The sequence below is a fragment of the Micromys minutus genome, assembly GCF_963924665.1.
Source record: "Micromys minutus genome assembly, chromosome: 17".
Taxonomy (NCBI): Eukaryota; Metazoa; Chordata; class Mammalia; order Rodentia; family Muridae; genus Micromys; species Micromys minutus.
The window spans coordinates 26,566,078-26,583,626 of NC_137952.1; the positions used below are offsets into that span (position 1 = coordinate 26,566,078).

The 17,549-nt window shown below is 52.5% G+C and overlaps 2 protein-coding genes across 5 annotated transcripts; one reads left to right on the forward strand and one right to left on the reverse strand.

The window, feature by feature from the left end:
• INAFM2 (InaF motif containing 2) lies at positions 1-3,072 on the forward strand. The gene has a single exon (XM_080931060.1). It carries the CDS (start codon positions 335-337, stop codon positions 791-793), a length of 459 nt encoding a protein of 152 aa, XP_080787186.1. The 5' UTR covers positions 1-334; the 3' UTR covers positions 794-3,072.
• A 4,834-nt stretch (positions 3,073-7,906) lies between these two features.
• On the reverse strand, positions 7,907-16,502 carry CCDC9B (coiled-coil domain containing 9B). 4 transcript variants are annotated; one of them, XM_080931125.1, is made up of 11 exons: positions 16,369-16,502; positions 15,452-15,565; positions 15,077-15,184; positions 14,344-14,493; positions 14,162-14,260; positions 13,305-13,504; positions 12,986-13,041; positions 12,434-12,487; positions 12,260-12,350; positions 11,695-11,734; positions 7,907-11,611 (listed from the first exon to the last, which is right to left on the reverse strand). In XM_080931125.1, exons 1-11 carry the CDS (start codon positions 16,378-16,380, stop codon positions 11,081-11,083), a joined length of 1,455 nt encoding a protein of 484 aa, XP_080787251.1. In that variant the 5' UTR covers positions 16,381-16,502; the 3' UTR covers positions 7,907-11,080. The 4 variants fall into 4 exon arrangements, with proteins under 4 accessions (XP_080787251.1, XP_080787250.1, XP_080787252.1 ...); XM_080931124.1 differs by having other exon boundaries at positions 14,132-14,260; XM_080931126.1 differs by lacking the exon at positions 16,369-16,502 and adding an exon at positions 15,734-15,764 and having other exon boundaries at positions 14,132-14,260.
• Between the last annotated feature and the right edge of the window lie 1,047 nt (positions 16,503-17,549).

Genomic DNA, 17,549 nt, shown 5'->3' on the forward strand with positions numbered 1-17,549 from the left:
TCCGCCGGGCCACTGGAGACCAGGCGGCCGGCGGCCGGGCAGGCGGCGGCAGCGGATGGGGACGCGGAGTCGGGCGGCTGTGGCTGTGGCGGCGGCTGGGAAGCAGCTGGCGGGCCGGCGGCGGCGGCGGCGCTGGCGGCGGTGACGGGCCCAGGCCCCGGCGGCGGTAGCGACGCGGTGGCGGGCTGCGGGCGGGCGGCGTGAGGAGCAGCGGCGGAGCGCGGGGCCGCCGGGAAGCTAGGGCGCCGAGACGCCCCCTGCCCAGTCCTCGCAGGCCGCCAGGCCCCCTCCAGCCGGGGCCGTGGAGCACCGGGGCAAAGGCCGGGGCCCCCCCATGAAGGAGCGCGACGCGGCCCCGGCCGAGCGGGGCAAGCCGGCCACCTACACCGGGGACAAGAAGGCGAAGATGGCGGCCAAGACCAACAAGAAGTGGGTCCGGCTAGCCACGGTGTTCGCCTACGTGCTCTCCGTGTCGCTGGCCGCCATCGTACTGGCCGTCTACTACAGTCTCATCTGGCAGCCGGTGGGTGCCGGGACCTCGGGGGGAGCCGTCGGCCCGCCCCCCAGCGGCTCCAACACCACCGGCCCGTCTGGGACTTCGGGGGCGGCGGCGGGGCCCAACACCACCGGGTCGTCCCGCCGCGAGGCGCCACGCGACGCGCCCCCGCTGCAGGCGGCGAGGCTGGCGCCCCCGGAGCCCACAGCAGACAGTCCCCTGGCCCGGCCGCCGGAGCGGCCGCGGGGGCCGGACGAGGACGAAGAGGAAGCGGCCGAAGAGCCCCGGAGTCGTTGAATCTCTCCGCGTTGGGGACGGTCGGGAATCATCATCCCCCCAAACCCCCAAGCAGGACTTTGCAGCAGGACCGGCTCCGGAGCCCGCCGGAGTGACCCCTACGCGAGCGTACGCCCCCACACACCTCAGCGATCGCCAGCTTGCCCCGGGAGCCGGTAATGCACAACCGGATCTTCAGCCAAGGGACCACGATTCGCCGGGGACCCGGGGTTTGATCTTCCCAGCACCGTGCTGCGCCAGGGCCCTGAGCCATAAGGGGAACTGGGGGGAGGGTGGGGAGAACCTAGCACCCAGCCCTTCTGCGGCTGCTAGCTCTGATGTTTCTTAAACGCAGGGGGTGACTCCGACACCCTCTCCCCAAGACTCAGGGGAAGGTAGGGAGTTGTGTAGGGGCTCTTTTTTTTTTAAATAAGCTGAGGCTCTCCCAAATAAAGAGAGCACCAAAAGTAGCGGAGCTCAGGTACGTCAACCTAGTTGCAGTGGCCAGACATGCGTTTAATTTATAGATCCCTGTATATAGTTGTTGACATATGCACTAGACGCTATAATCACATAGGACTCTATGTATCTTCCCACACCCTGGGTAGCTACTGAATGGTGGGGTCCAGCAAGGGCTATTTGCTGGCCTTCAAACTGCACTTAGCCAGAGGGCACAAACACAGCTTTTTTTTCCCCATCACCCACTCTTTCACCTGTTTCCTTCCTGTTTCAGAAAGATAAGTTTCTGACGTTCTTACACAAGATCATAATCATTTTTAGACTGCTAACATGACAGTGGAAAAACCTTAGCAATAGAAACAGTTTAGGGAGGGTGAGGAATATGCTGATCCCCCTCCGGTTCTTATCCTAGTGCTCCCACCAAAGTGGCTTCCTGTTGTAGCCTGAGTCTCTGGACCCATGCCAGGGGCAATGGAGAAAAAGAGTAAGGCTGCTGTGTTTAGATCAGTCCCTTCCCCTCACAGAACTCCTTTAGGAAGAGCAAGCCTTTTTAAGTACAGTGATTGGCAAGTGTTTTCTCTCATTCCTTTTCCGGCTCCTCAACTATCTTATCGGTTCCAGATCTTGTCTTATTTAATTTCTTGCCCTTCTAGATCTTGTCTCACTCATTTTTGCATTTCCTATTTTCTGAGCCTAACACAAGCAGCTTGCTGTTAGGACCAAAATCAGTTGCAAAACCAGAGCTTTGATGTGGTTCTGAGCTGCTTTATTGGTAAGACAGAGCAGAAGGTAGAATTCAAGCTCAGGAGTGTGCTTAGATAGCAAGTGAAGGCACCAGCTATGGGAAGATTGAGTTGGCAGCTTGTCTTTCTCATTCCTTAGCTTCCACTTAAACTCAGCCAACAATTTTCTAGAGGTGGTGACACACACACATACACACACACACACACACACACACACACACAGGGGTGCAGGGGTAGAGAACGTGAGAGAGCAAGAGTGCTCATGAGCGAGCTTGCTCTGGGGCAGCAGGTATTGCTCTTCAGTTTGGATTCCATTTCCTCCTGCCACTTGTTTTTAGGCAGTTGAGTGTGGGCAGTGACAGAGATCAAACTCCTTAGTATTTCCTTTTTGGGAAATAAGCTATTTAAAAAAGAAACAACAGGAACTTTGCCCACCTTAGTCCTGAAACTGTCTTATCCACTTTTCTGGCCTACCTTGTAGTTAGCACTGATTCAGGTTTACAGGACAACAATCTTGATTTAAGCCATGTCCTGTCCTGGGCAAGAAAATAGCAACTAAGCTGGCAGCCTCCCAGCAGGCTGCTAACACCCAAGGTGTCTGGGCTTGGAGATTTCTTCACAGCTGATGAGGACTTAAGTCATTAGGAAACCCATGGGGACTTTTTAAATTTTTGATGAGAGACTGGGGGGAAGAAACATAAAATGCCACTTTGTATCTTCAATAATAGCCTGTCATTTATATTTATGGTGTGAATTTTTAGTCCTATATTTTAATAATTTGTAAATTGATCTCTTAATCCAAGAATCCTCTGGACTCATGGGAGAGTGTCTGGAAGTCCATTCCTCTTCCCCTCCTGACCCTGCTTTATGGACTGTTTAAATCCACTTTGGATCAAAGAGTTCAGCAAGACCACTCGTGGTCCAGCTGGCCTCCCGACTCTATAAGCCTTCACTGGAATTGGGACGCTTCTCCAGCTCTAGCTGTGAACATGACCAGAGACATTATTTATAATTCAGCCATTCAAGATATACCTGTACTTTAAAAGTCCTGTATATTTTTTAAAAGTTTTATTTTTCAGGTGAACAAAAATACATTCTAAGAACTCTGCCTAAGCTGTGTAAGTTGATCATTTCTCTTGCTGACCTGGTGGAGTAGTAGAGGTGATGTCAGGCAGGGACGACAGGGACAATGTGATGAATGGGTTTGGGAGGAAAAAGCAATTGCCTTGCTGTTCTCAGTGCCTGCGACTGAACAGATTAGAGAGGGGTGGCAGAGACAGTCTTGGTCAGGAAGGCGCCACTAGTCAGAAAACAATGCCAGCTTTTGCCAAAAGAAAAGTTGTGCTCTACAGGAGCCCTAAGAGGATGCTTAGCTGAAGGACTAGTAAGTGTGGATATGAGTTTTAGTCACAGACATTTAGCTGTCTGAGGTGAAGACACAGCTGCCTGCTGGTGTCGCATCCTCACCTTAAACTGCTGGCCTTTTGCTAACTCAGGATGTACTGACATTAGAAAAGACAAAGCCAAGGTCAGCACTGCCGGGGCAGAACCTACCACCCCTGGAGCCAAGCCGCTGAGAGGTGTAGGTTGCTTCAAAGGTAAGGAGGGGTTTTTTTTTTCTACCCTTAAAGCAAACAAAAAAGATCTGTGGGTGAAAGGCATAAATATAAGGGCTCCGTTATGCCGCAGAAATACACGGTGCGAAATTGAGCTCAGCTCATTGCCAGACAATGGAGCCCAGTACAAATCCTGAAAGAGAAGCCAGTGTTGGTGGAGCCCCTGTGGCCTGCACTTCTCCAGAGCAGTTAGGGGGCGGCCACTGTGCTTTTTCCTCACCTTGTAGTCTGCAGGGAGGCAAGGAAAAGGTCCCGCCTTCCTTTATTTCCCTCCTCAGCCTACACAAAGGCTTTCTGTGAGAGGGCTTGGTACCGCAGAGCCGGAGAGTGAGTCTGTTGGCTTTTGGACACAGTCCCTCCTTTCTGCAGATGGGGACATGTGGCTTCTACAGCTGCACACAGCTTACCACACAGGCCAAAGACAGCAGTCGGTACATAGAGAGCCTGCCGGCTGATTAGAACAGGGCCCGATGGGATGGGAACAGGCGACAGAACAGCTTTCTTTGCAAGTGTTGGGAAGGAGCATGTCTGATTTTAAGCCTGGAAGGTCTCTACATAGGGTGTTAGTTATCTCTCCCGCTAACTGCTCCGATCTGGGGCGATCCCTAGGTGTTTGCTTATACCGAGTGCTACCACTCACTATACGTTCTCTAGCAGCCTGAATTCAAAGGAGAAAAAAAGAATGAAGTTTTGAAGGTACCGGGTCAGGGAGCCCTTTGGATAAGCTTGTATCTTCCTCTCTCCTCATGGATACCAAGTACAAAGTAGTGTTTCTCTGAAGCATCATTGCCCCGCTGACAGCTGCGTATTTCTACACAGTATGGTACCATGGCTCCGGGAGCTTTTGCGTCTACCTTGTTTTTCAGTTTTCACTGGGGAATTCTATGCTGGTGTGTTCTGTAGTCAAGTATTTATATCCTGGTTTGAAATGCTGAAGACAGAACATGGACTTGTTCCTACTTGCTGCTCTAAGGAGGCTGAAAGGTTGGTGGCTTTAGGGCCACTGCAGCTACTTAAAAGGGTAATGACCGCCCTCCCTTTCCTGTCTGCAGAAAATGGAGGTATTTCTGGAATTGCAGTTCAGTGACAAAAGGGCCACAGCTGTACTGTTTAATTGGCCTCCCTCTGGGGAGGAAAGGAGTGCAGCAGCTTTGCTCTTTCCTCATGACCAACGCCAACTCAGTGCCTGGCACAAAGCACCAGGCCCTCAGAGTCTGGAGATCCCCTGGGTGGTCAGCAGCATGGAGGTAATTGGCATGCCCTCATGGCGTCCCTGCCACGGCCCACTCATGGAACCTGCGTGGAACGTAGCCTATGCCCTCATTCAAACGATAGCCACCCTGACCCCGCTGAACCGTTTCTTCCTTCCATGTTGACAGGCCTGGGTTTGTCCCTCCAGCTTTATCTGGGAACCAGAAGTCCGTGGCTGTCATCCACGTGGGTGCAGCGGAATGGGCTTTCCAACCCATTCATTGTCCTGTCTGCCCCAGCACTAATGTGGAGCTATAAAAATAGCTGCACTGTTGACAGTCTCTTGGTCACATCTGTTTCCCTCACAAACATAGCCTGTGGTTTTCTGCTACAAAGAGCCCGTGTTACGATTTTTTGTTCCTTCCAATGGCTCATCAAAAAATAAACAAACAAAGCCTGTCTTTGCCACACACCCTGACTCTATTAAGATGTCCACAGTCACAACAAACCCAGCCCCCAGTGCTCTCTCTCACATGTGAGTTACCTGGTCAGTCAGAAGCCCCTTTACTGAGCCAGTTCTTGTGGTCCTAGTCAGTTCTGGAGGCCTTAGCTAAGGTACAAGAAGGGGACCAGAAAATCACCACACACTTTGTGCCCATGGCCATCATGCTCGATTGCCTAAACAGCCTCATCTTCCTAATTTCAGCCAACAGTTTTTAATACCAGCAGCAAGATTCTGTTTAATATCCTCAGGAATATTTTTCATAAATCATTACCATTAATTTGGTATTTATTGAGTCAAATGGACTTCAAAACTCTCAAAAGAAGCTTGTCAAAAAAAAAAAAAAAAAAACCTCACAATTGTGTTAATTAGAGATGGTTTCATTGAAAATATCTCTTCTGCTCCCTGAGTGCTCATAGCCATTTTGAGCCTTTCCTACTTGTGCCCTAAAGACCACCTATCCCCTTAGGTGCTTGCTGGGCAGTGTCAAGGTACAGAAGCAGGGCTGCAGAGATGGTTCAACAGCTAAGAGCACTTGCTACTCTTAGAAGACTCAAGTTCGATACCCAGCACCCACATGGTGGCTAAGGATCAAGAAGTCCCTCCTCTCTTATGGCCTCCGCAGACACCAGGCACAAGGTGGACAGATGGACACACAGGCAAAACCACTATACACATACACAATAAATTCTATAATAGAAAATAAATTCTACATTTGAAAAAGTTACAGCAGTCCATCTCTGAGCTGTAGTTGGCTCATGCATGGTCAGGACCTAGGTGTGGAGGCAGGATCTTCTCAGAGGGAATCCTGAACAAGAAGGTAAGAAAGCTGACAGCTCATCCGTGGCATTGGTAGAGGCTCGGGCCCCCTGTTCTGTGACCAAATGGCACATCATGAGAGCAGGCAGAGGTAATAGATGGGAAAGAGCTTTAAGACCTTGGAGATAAAGGGACTGCGCTTACACATGAGGTAATATATTCTCAAGGGAGTATGCATCCCTTTGGGGGGAAATGATGTATGGAAAGAAATTCGAAGGGAAAGCCAGTAAACAGGACACAAACTCCCAGACCGAGGGCATCAGCATCACCTGGGAAATTTGGAGACCAGTGACACTGTGGGCCACATCCCAGACCAGCTGGGCAGCTGGCTCAGGAAGTGAGGCAGGCCTTCTGTTTTAAATCAGCTTTCTGGCTGTGCCGTGGTGGTGCACCTTTAATCCAGACAGAGGCAGGCATATCTCTTAAGTTTGCGGTCAGCCTCATCTATGGAGGGAGTTCCAACATGGCCAGTGCTACACAGAGAGACACCCCCCCACCCCCCGTCTCACAAAACAAAAAATAACCAGCTTTCCAGGTGATTCTAATGCACACTGAAGTTGGAGAGCCACCGCTCTCCCTTCCCTCTGATTTCTGTAGTTTGGGGAATTTCTCTGTGTTGCCAGCTGGTTATCATTGTGACTTTTGGCCCTTTTGCATCAGTGAAGCCAACTGCCCTGTGCAGAGGAGAGGAAACACCATGTCTCCAGAGTTTGTAAGAAAAAGGAAAAAGCCTGCACTGTCCGTTATTTCTGACAGTTCACCCTGGAGAGCTTGTTAAGATGAAGGTAGGCCTGAGAGCTTCCTCCATCGCCTCAGAGGTGCTGGTGTGTTTGTCTCACCTCCTGCCCTGAGGCCTGCTGCTTCTCCAGCCAGTCCTTAAAAGGAGCAGCGGGTGCCACATTTGTTCTTTCTGGTGCCAGGTCTGCGTTATTTCACCTCCCTGGCGTCAAGTGGATACTTAATGAGAGCCATGACGTAGGCTCAGCAGACTTGAGAGAAAGCAGCCACAGGCTTGCTGCTGCTGACTCCTCTTCACCTTTCCCAGCCCTGAATTTTGCCTCTGAGGCCGCAACAGTCACCCATCTGTCCTAACTCAGTAGCCCAGAAAAGGCCTCTGACTCAGAAGGAGATGCTGGTGGGGTCTGTGGCCACTGATAAATGACACGGGACAGAGGTGGTGGTTCCTTTGTTTATCTCTGTTCTCTTGGCAACTACCACTGGCCCCGCCCTCAGAAAAGACAGTCATATGGAAAACATTGCCATTCCTTGGTGTTCTTAAGGACTAGTGCCATCTCTTTCTGTAATTCTTGTCCCTGAAAGCAGAATCAGGTCTGGGGCTAACTGGTGATCAGACCTTCCAAACTTGTACCTTGTTTTAAATAGCTGATGTGGGCCATAAGAAAATCAGGCATTTGCTCATTTGGCAGAACTTAATTCCAGGAGACACAGAGGAAGCTCCCTGGGGTAGGGGTGGCTTCTGGAGAAATGTAATGGAACAAAAACTAAGCTGTGAATTTGTGAGACTGTTTCTGCTTTAAACAGAAGAGAAGAGGAGTCCTCCCAGCTAAAGTCAAATGCGGGGTTCAGAGGGCTCAGATGGAGCCAGGGAAGATAGAGTGTACTCCATATAAAAGCAAGGGCACCCCAAGGGCACCCCACTAGACATCCTACCTCCAGGGAAGTGAAAGAAGCTATCTGTCCTGAAGGGCTGTCAGATGGCTTGAGCCATTCCTTCTTTTCCTGAGAGGATACTGACCCCCAATAAAAAGAAAAGTTAAAAAAAAAAAAAAAGCAGATACAGACGTCATATCAAACGCCCATTTCATTTATTGCATCTCTGAGCACCAGTGTACTGTTCCCAGAGTGTCTACTAAGTGTAGGCATGTTTTGCACACTCTAGATTTCTCAGCAACCCTTCAAGGTCAGCACAGCAAGCCTCATTCTGCAGGTAAGGAGACTGGGGCTTTTAGAGGTTAACGTCGAGTAAGTAGATGGGAGGTACAGGGTTCATATTTGCTCTTTCAAACTCTAAGGTGTGCTTAGCTCTACCTGGTGCCTGAGATCTAAACGCATACCTTCCTGACAGAATGCACTCCATTTCCCTGATACCTTTGTTTCAAGGTGTCCTCTCTCTGCAGGTCCTCCTGGCTACCCTCCTTGCTTAGGTCCTTCCAGCCCTGCATCTGATTTCCCAGAGTTGGGTTTAACGAAGACTTGTGCTTTTAAAGAGTAGTCTTGTCTGCTTGTTGGAGGGAGGAAGGCTTCCTAAGGGAAAACTCTGGGTCAGACCTTTCAACAAAGCAACCAGGAAGAGCCATGGCTGGCCCTTTGAGGCCTTAAGAGGAGTGTCTGGCGTGGGTCTCTCCCGCTCCATAGTTGGCACTAACTGAGCAGGATGGTACAACCTGGACAAAGAGCCAGGAGGTGGCACCTGCGTCTTACCCTGGAGAAGAGCTCCCCTCCCTCAGGAAAAACTTGCTGTTGCTGCAGGCAACTGTAATGAAAATGTCCTGTGTCACCTCTCCCCAGGACGGGTTCCCTTAGTGCTCCAAGGGCTGTTGCTCATGAAGAAAAGCCCATGTCCTCTCAATCCTCTTTGCCAGCTCCTTCTCCTGCTTGGATTCATTTGTAAAGACCGAATAAGAACCCTGCCACGTTTTTACATCCTCAGCCTGTGATCAAACATGCCTTGCCCTGTGTTGTTTGATGGATCACATTACAGAGTTGGCAGCATTCAGTGGGAGGCAAACTGTGAATTTTCTCGTTTCTCTCTCCCTCTTCCCTACTCTTTCCTTTTCTCTTCTCTTCTTTTCTCCTCTCTCTTTCTGTGTATGTGTCTGTCTGTCTGACTGACTGACTCAGTCACTCACTCACTGTCTGTCTGTCTTGAGGCATCCTAGAAGTTGAGCCTGTGAGTTCGTGTATGCTGAGAATGGACTCTTACCAGCCTCTGCCCCCAGTCAAGAATTCAGATTCTTGATCACAGTCATTCCTTTGCAACATCTGAATTCTAGAGCTCTCCCTGCCTACACCTGCTCTATTCCAGTCCCATCTTTAAGAGTCATGAGCTCTGGGGCCTGTGTCACACTCCAAAGTCAAAATATACTTGAGACTGGAAGGCCAAATGAAAAAATGAATTTGGACTCTTCACTCTGGTCCAGGCATGTCTCGAATGTACAGGAATATTTTTCCCCTTTCTGGACTTCCTTTGAGCATCCACACTGAATCTTCCACCCCCTTCATCCTGTCACATCCTGATCAGCTTCCTTTTGATGCACTACAGAGTTGACTCCACTACCACTGCCCGAAGAGTCTTCTGCAGGCGTCTCTGAAGCCAGGAAGCCTCTTCCACTTGGCAGGGTAGCACTGTCCTAGTTCTTACAGACCCAGCAACTTGCTTTAGATCTAGAGTCTGCTCTAACCTTCACACACTCCAGTCCAGAACCTGACTCCTCAAAGGGTTCTTCCAGCCAAAAACTCCCTCACCTGGGACATATTAGAAACGCAAACATTCTGGCCTTCCCCAGACCCACTGAGTTCAACCTGCACCATGTGTCACACAAAAGCAGGAAGAAAGGTCTCTAAACAGCCTGACCCACTGAAGATTCACCCCTGCCTGAGAAGAGGGAATAGAAATGGAACCGAGAGGCAGGAAGGAAGAACAAAGCAAGAATGCAAGTCACAGGCCTCTCATGGAAAGATGAGATGACAAGGACTTTAACTAGGGCTTCGGAGGGTTATGGAAGACCCACTTACCCTTGTAGAGAGGATGGGAGGCTGCCTAGTGGGTGCCACTGAGATAAGGGATGGGAGCAAAGGGCATATGCCATATCAAAAGAGAGGAGCAGAAGGGGCTCTCTTCAGGCTCCTACCCTCACCACACCCAATGCTGCCAGGCTTCTACAGATGAGTACTGCCATTCAGCCTCGAGCTGTCGGATGACTGAGCCTCTTCCCTCCCTCCTGCTGGCAGAGTCACCCTCGCCCACTAGCTGGATTACTGGGAGAGGATGCTCAGGAAATGTTTGTTGTATTGAAAGGAAGCCACAGCTTGTGCGGAGTCTGGATAATTCACCAGACGTGGGCCTCACGGGAGGGGCCTGGATGGAGTTAGACACATCCTGATGTCGCACTTAGCTGAGGTTGCTATTCCTCTATCTGTGTGCTTGCTTTTGCATGGTCTTTGTGAGGGGAAGTGGAGAAGGAAGAGAGGGCAGGAAATGGCCCTGGGCTGCAAGGTCTATTCAGGGCACCCGTGATGTCTGATCTGGATATGAGGAAGGAGGCTCAGCACTTGCTAGTGAGCTCTCTCATTCTCCCATGGCAACAGGGGGATCCTAGCCCAGTTTAAGGAGGTCCTCCAGATGCCTCCTTTTCCCCAAGAAGCCGTGGGTTTTACTCTTCCTCTCCAAGTGTGTTCCTGTCAGCCATGAGCTCCCAACCACTTTGTCTGGGCCCCAGGCAACTGTTGAAATCCAGGCTTGGCCATCTTAGAAGACCAGGACTGTGAGTCACCTGGATAAAAGGCATGGCTATCAGAAAGGGGCCAGGCTGGCCATACCAGCTTTAAGCCTGCCTGGAGCTGAGGAGGCCTGTGACTGGGGAGGGAGACCTGGCAGTGCTGAATTACAAGGAGCCAGGACACCCAAGTACTGGGGTCCTACCAAATCTTGCTTTGTAGGAAAGGCTTTATGGCCTAGGTAACAGTAAGCCCAGGCCTAGGATGCCAACCTTGAACAAGAGACCCCAGCCTGGCACGTATACCAAGGGCCTTGCCTACATGTAAAAACCCACTAGTGTAGAGAGGTATGCAAAAGAGGCCCTCACATGGTGTCTCTGTGGAATTTTGCCACATTGCTCAACCAGAAAGGTACAAGACTCCCACCAGCAGCCACACTCCCCACCACATAGAAGAATCTTGACGGGGTTCTCCCCCACCGCCCCCCACAGCCTAGCCCTCCAACTCCCCTGGGCATCACTCAGCACCTTCCTGCAGGGCCAGGACCTCCTGCCCTGCTTCTCTTACTTGTACCTCTTGCCGTTGGACCGAGTCCTCTGGGGGGCCTGCTTCTTGGTGTCAGGTTCTGCTGCTCCCCAGTCCTACCAACCCTGTCCTCTTTAGGCTCTGGGGTCTCTGCTTCTCTCTGTGACTCAGTGCAACTGTGGACTTCCAGCCCAGGCTGGTGGTCATTGCACCCCAGGGTCTGCTGCTCAGACCCATTTGGACTTTTCTGAGCCCCAGCCTTTGGACTGAGTATACATGTACTTTTTCCAGGCTTGGGGATGCTAGCTCCTCCTACAGAGAGGTCAAGAGGAACCAAGTCAGAATGTTGTGGAGTGTCTGGGGCCAAACTGGCTGTAGAGGTTCCCGACTCTTCTTCTAACCCCTCTGAGGAGGCTAGAATTGGGCTGGCTGCAGGCTTGGTCTCTTGTCTGTCTGGCTCTCCTTCATTCCTCTTCTGTGTGCACTTTTCCTCTGCACTGGGAGCCTTCGTGGTGTTCTGGTTTCCCTGAAGCAAAAGAAGAGCCCAGCTGGTTAGTATGTTTCAAGCTTCTCTCCCCAGCCCGTCCTGTCCTAGGCCTAAGTACCCACCTCCTGGCTCTTCAGCTTCTCATCTCCTTTCATGTCATACCTGTAGAAACACAAGCGCGTAGCAGGTCCTGGCTCCACCTTGCTTCAAATAACCCCCTTCATAGCTAGTGGCCTGTGTACCCCAGGGAGAAGCTAAATCCCAGTGGTTTCAGAGTGGAGTCCGGGAGGCTCCTGGATGCTTCCTTCCCCGCCTGACCTTACTTCTCAAACCTAGCCATTTTCTCTGAGCATCCATCCCAGGTCCCCAGCTGATGTTTATGACCAAACCTGCTGCACCTTGAGATCCAAGGAGACTCCAGGCATGTCCCTGCTTGCTCCACCTGGGAAAGGCACAGCTCATATCCCAGGGGAAGGGAGCTGTTGTAATTACCACAGCCTCTGGGCACCAGACTCTAACTGCTACCACTTCTGCTGGTGGCCTTTCTTGGTATCTCATTAACCTGTGGCAGGCAATAAGCAACCAGGAATCAGGGGCCCTGGAGATTGAGCAAAGGGACCTGGCCAGTTCAGGAAATTAGGACACCTACATACCTGCCTTGATTTTTTGTCCCCTGTCACCTGTTACCTTCGGGCCCTTCCAGTCAGCCTCTCCTTCCCCTGGGGTTTGCTGCCTATGGTGGACGTCACAGCGGGTCTTCCAGATTGTCCACCCCGACCTGCAGACATTGCAGACGGCAGAGGGTGTAACAACTGCCTTCACAGTCAAAGCCATTCTGCCCCTTTTCCGGCCCCAACTCACATTTTCCATCCAGGGACGATGGTGGGTGCTGAGGCTTCTGGTGGGTCCTAGGACCTAAAGGGAAGCTTACCATGTTCATTCATTCCCTTAGGAGTTCTACCTTCCCAAAGCCCAAGCGACCTCTCCAGAAAATCCTCCCCTGGCCTGGGGTCCTGGACTGTGTTTACACTGCCCAGATAAATGATTTTGGCCAGCTCATTGGCCCTAGGCTCTGTGTATGAAGAAGGAAGTCACCAGAAATCCACAGGACTCCTCCCACAGCAAGCTAGGGAGGGTCAACAAGACTTTTACCCGACAAGGAACAGCATCTGGAAAAACCTAGTTTGGATCCCATTGAATCTAGCCCAAGCTGTAGCTCTGAAAACACAAAAGAGGTCCAGTAGTGTGGGAGGGAAAGGAAGGACAGACTTTTTCTGTGTTCCTTTCCATCTTTGATGAATAGAGAAGATTGTGGGATTCTAGACGATACAAGAGGATCATGAGTTCTGGGCCAGCCTGGGCTTAGACTCTCAAAAAACAAAGCACAAAAACATGAAGTGGGCATTGGCTCACCCTTTCTGCTGCCCATGGCCAGGTCCTTGTCCCTAGGCTTGTTGCAGTTCTGTGGTCTGTGCAGACAGAGGATGGCATTAAGTCACCAGTAGCAATGTGGGCAGAGGCTGCATCAGGCTCCACCCAGATACTGTCTCCCCTAACCCCAGAGCTCAGGGCAGCATAGAGTTGATGGTCCCAAGAAAGAGGGGACACACAGAACACTGGAACAAGAGTCTGGCCAGAAGTCCCAGGCGAGTCTTTTCCCTCCAAGAGGCACCCATAGTTAGCCCTACCCCAGTCCCACAGTCACAGCAAGCTGCTCAGCCTTGCCACCCACATGGGCTTGGCTTTGTCCAGGTCCCATGGGCGGCTCCAGTCACCCTGTGGGTTTCTGTGCCGGGCAAGGCGGGCCAGGTCAATCTGCTCTCTCTCCTGTTTCCACTGTGTGTAGTCCCAGCTGGCCTCAGGGGACAGCCCCAAGGGCTGTTGGGGAGGTGGTCCTGAGACCATGCCCGGATTCCGGGGCTCCAGAACACCCTGCAAAGGGAAAGACACTTAGTATTATGGGGGAGACGTAGGGAGAAGATTTGAGTGGAGTTCCAGAGTGGGCTGAGCCCCTCCATTCCTCCCTCAAGGTCTCCACTTCCCAGTAGATAACTAGGTCTATCTCAACTCCAGCATGCTGAGTTTGCTATGGACTGTTTGCACGAATCCACTTGTTCACTGCCCGTCTGAGATAGGAAATTTGACCTCTCCTACATTATGTCCTTATCTCTGTAAAAGGAGGCGTCTCTTCTTAGAGTTAGTGTGGAATAGACCAGCCCTAGATAGGAGGGGCACCCATAGGCGGTGAGCAAGATCAAGAACAATTACAAGGGGCTGCTGCCACCTAGAGGTCACAGCTGGCACATAGCCAGTCATCCACACATCCCTCTGACATCTTAGAGGTGAGTCATGCGCAGTATTATGGCTGGATAATATATCTGGCTTAATTGTTTCTCACTGCAAGGTACACCCAAAGTGGATTTTAGCCAGAGAAGGGGAAGAAAGTTAAAATTCTGGTGGTGCCGAGGCCAGGCTTGCCCAGGCAAGGGACATATCTGACTTAGTTTCTCTGCCTTCTCCAAGTGGGGATTGTGTCCCTACCCCATCTTGAAGATGTACCTTCCCTGCTGAATCTGAGCTGAAAGTCACCTGCAAGGGGGAACTCCGGCCCCAGCCTCCTCCAGCTGTCCCCTTTGCCCTTGGGCTTCTTGCTTGGCTCGTGGGTTTCTCGCTTACTATCCGTTTGGCCTGGAGAGGGTATAGACAGGCATCATGGCTGAGCCAAGGGAGGGATACTGCTCACCTGAGGTCTGGAAGTCTCAACTGCTCACCTTGGCTTTGTTTTCCATGGTGACAGCGAGTTCCACCCGGTCCCCCAGGCTGAAAGTACCGTGTGAGTCTGCAGCATCCTCATCGTCCGTCAGTGTGGCAGTCACCCCAGGTACAAGGGGCGCCCAGTTTCTGCTAACCACCCTCTTCTCCTGCAGAGTGAGATGCCTGTGTCCTCAGGCCATATGGGTAATCCTGAGCAGAACCTGGGTGCTGGGTGCTGGGAGGAGGGGTTCCCTAGGTTTGGGTTCCAGCCCTAGGCCTCTCTGGAATGCCCATAGCCCTTCAGGAGTCCACATGCCAATGGCATTAGTTATTCAGAGCTCAGAGCCAACAGAGGGGCCCAAGATGCCACAAGGGCTTGTCATCTCAAGAAATCCAGAGTATGCAGACAATATGGCCTTATCTCTAAAACACTGTTTCTTTTGCTTTCAGCCCAGACTTCTCCATCCTCTGCTTCCTGCAGCGTTTTGGCCTCAGGGTCTGGGTTAAGGGGAAGGCTGTGCTCTGCGCATAGGGCATATGTGCAGAGCTGTAGAAATGGGAAAGTCTGCACAAAGCTTTCTGTTTGGTAGCCTTTCCTCCATGGCCCTTTGGAGAAGATAGCAATAGCTTGGAAGCCTGTTGCGGGGAGGCACCCAGAAAGGAAAATAGGAGAAAAGTGGGAGAAGTTATAACACCCCAGGCATGGAGGGACTAGGCGTCAACCCTGCCTGTCTCCAGGGTGAGACTTACACCAGGAACCTGGCTGATTGTGACCGTGAGGCTGTCAGGTTGGAGAAACCCTTGAGTGGTCACAGCCATGCCGCCCTGCTCCGCCAGCCGGCGATCTTCCTCGATCTCCTGTGGGAGGGCCTGAGGTCAGCAAGGCCATGGACCCCCGGGTTCACAGACACACAGGTGCTGACAGGCCTACACAGAGAAACACCAATGGGACACCAGGGGGCAGAGACATCACATTACCAGTGCCTCTGTGAGAGACTATCCACCCAAACCCTGGGCCAGAGCCTGGGAGCATGGGCTAGAGCCCTGGGAGAGAATCCACTGGGTAACCGGCCCTTTGAGGGTAGCCAGCCACAGGAGTCCTCTCAGCTGATACAGCGAACTCACCTGATACCTTCGGAGTAAGGCCTGGTTCTTCTTGCGCAGGGCAACTATCCTACGATCCAGCTCGGCATCTTTCTCCTCATGTCTGTGCATTGTGGGCTCTGCTTTGTGAGGCCCCTATAGAAGGCAAGGAACCCAATATAAGAAACGGGTCAGAGTCCCAAGCTACAGCACGCAGGGTGCCGGAGGTTCCTTAGGAAGATAGTCTACATTGGGTCAAGCCCCATCCCAGGGAGGTCTGTCTGCCAATCTGCCTCTTGAGGGGCTTAGGTCAGGGCTTCATACCCAGGGCCTCTGCTCCCAGCGGCAGGCTGCCCCTCCCCCTTGCTCCCCAGGGGGTTCTGCTGCGAGCACAACCTTGGAATGAGAGTTAAAAATGGCTCTGGCAGCCGAACCTGCGCCGTGACTGGGAAGCTGCCAGGGGTTCAGGAGGTCGAGCAGGGGACTCTTCGCCTCCCAAATCTAGAAACACACACACACACACACACATACACACACACACACACACACACACACACACACACACACACATGCAGGCTTTAACTTGGTTCTGGCCTCTCAGGTACTGGACCCCGCTCCCAAAGCCTGTGCCCAGTCGGAAGGAGAGAGCAGCTCCCACGGGCCCAGACAGCCCTCCAGGTCTGAGCTGCTGGCTGATGGGGCAGGAGAACAGCAGGTCCATAGCAGCCCCAGCTGGGAGCGACTCTGGCAAGCCACGCCTCCGCATCAAGGCCTGAGGTCCTTCTCTGTCAGACGCTGGGGTCTGTGTTTTGCTCAGTGCCACCACCTGCCTCATCGTGGCCCTCTTTTTCCCAGCTGCCACCAGCTGTCCCCAGAATGTGGCTGCTTAGTAGTTTAGCTCCCTCCCATCCTTAGAAGCCCCCCACCCCGCCCCCTGCCAAGGAGGAGGTGCCACTCACAGCCAAATGCATGGAAATAGCAGGCGCTGAGAGGATTCCGAAGCAGCTCCCCGGGAGCCAGAGCTGGAGGGAAGCTGGAGTCACCAGAGTCGGGCCTGTCGGCCTCTCCCCGCCGGCTTCAGCTTTGCTGCTCAGCACAAGAGATCATGTTGTGATTACAAAAGAGTGCTCTGGGCTCCCAGCCAGGAACGCCTAGCCGCCACCCCCACCCTTGCATTCTCAGAGGGCGAGGACCAGGGCACCAGCAGCCCCGGCTGGTCTTGTCTAACACCTCTCCCTGCCCTGCCTCAGTGTCCCCACACGTGAGGTCTAGGCACGCAGGGCCCACTTTCACCTGTGGTCCTGAGCCCCAGTAAGACCCCTGTCTGTGTTTGCCCACAAATGGGATAGCTGGTGAGCATACACGGTCTTCATCCCTCCCACTAGTAGCAAAAGGCCAGAGATGCAGGTCCCACCTGCTGACAGCCCTCCCTCAAGGGTCTCTCTGTTTTCCTACTGGCTGTCCAGTCAGCGTGTTTGTGTTTAAGTCACTAGATAAGAGGGAGAAACCTTCTCCCCTAGGCCATCACACACTACCACAGACCTGAAATACCAGTCCCCTGAAGTGAAATGTGGTTTTCTCTGTACCCCAAGCATGGCCACTCGTGGAGGCCTAACTCTTTGGGTCTCCAGCCCCCTACCATGCTGAAAGGAGCCTTTCTCTGGGGTCCTTAACATTTCTGCTGGGAACAGTCAACTGCCTTCTTCCCCTGGGATCCTTTCACAGGGCCTTTCACTCCCAGGATAACCTTTGCAGACCCTCTGATCCTAAGAAAGGACACAGACCCCTTCCCCAGTTCTCCACACAGCTGAGGCAGTCTCTGCCTGGGGTTGTCTAGGTCACCTTCAGTATGTATGTGGTCCCGACTTCCAGGCCTTGACACCAGCGAGCGTCACAAACTGACATTCCCTATGTCCCAGACTGACCAGGCCTCAGATGTTTTCTCTTACCATAAACTACCCCCCACCTCCCAGCCACCCCCACTCCCGTTCTCCAGCGACGATCCCCAGTCGCTTTGCTGTCCAGGCTCTCGCCCCGGGCCCCCGCACCCCATCTCTGCAGCTTCAGACTTCCCATCCTGCTTGCAAATGCCACTATGTACCCTCCCTTCCTGCCGGATGTTCCCACTGAGTCAGACTCT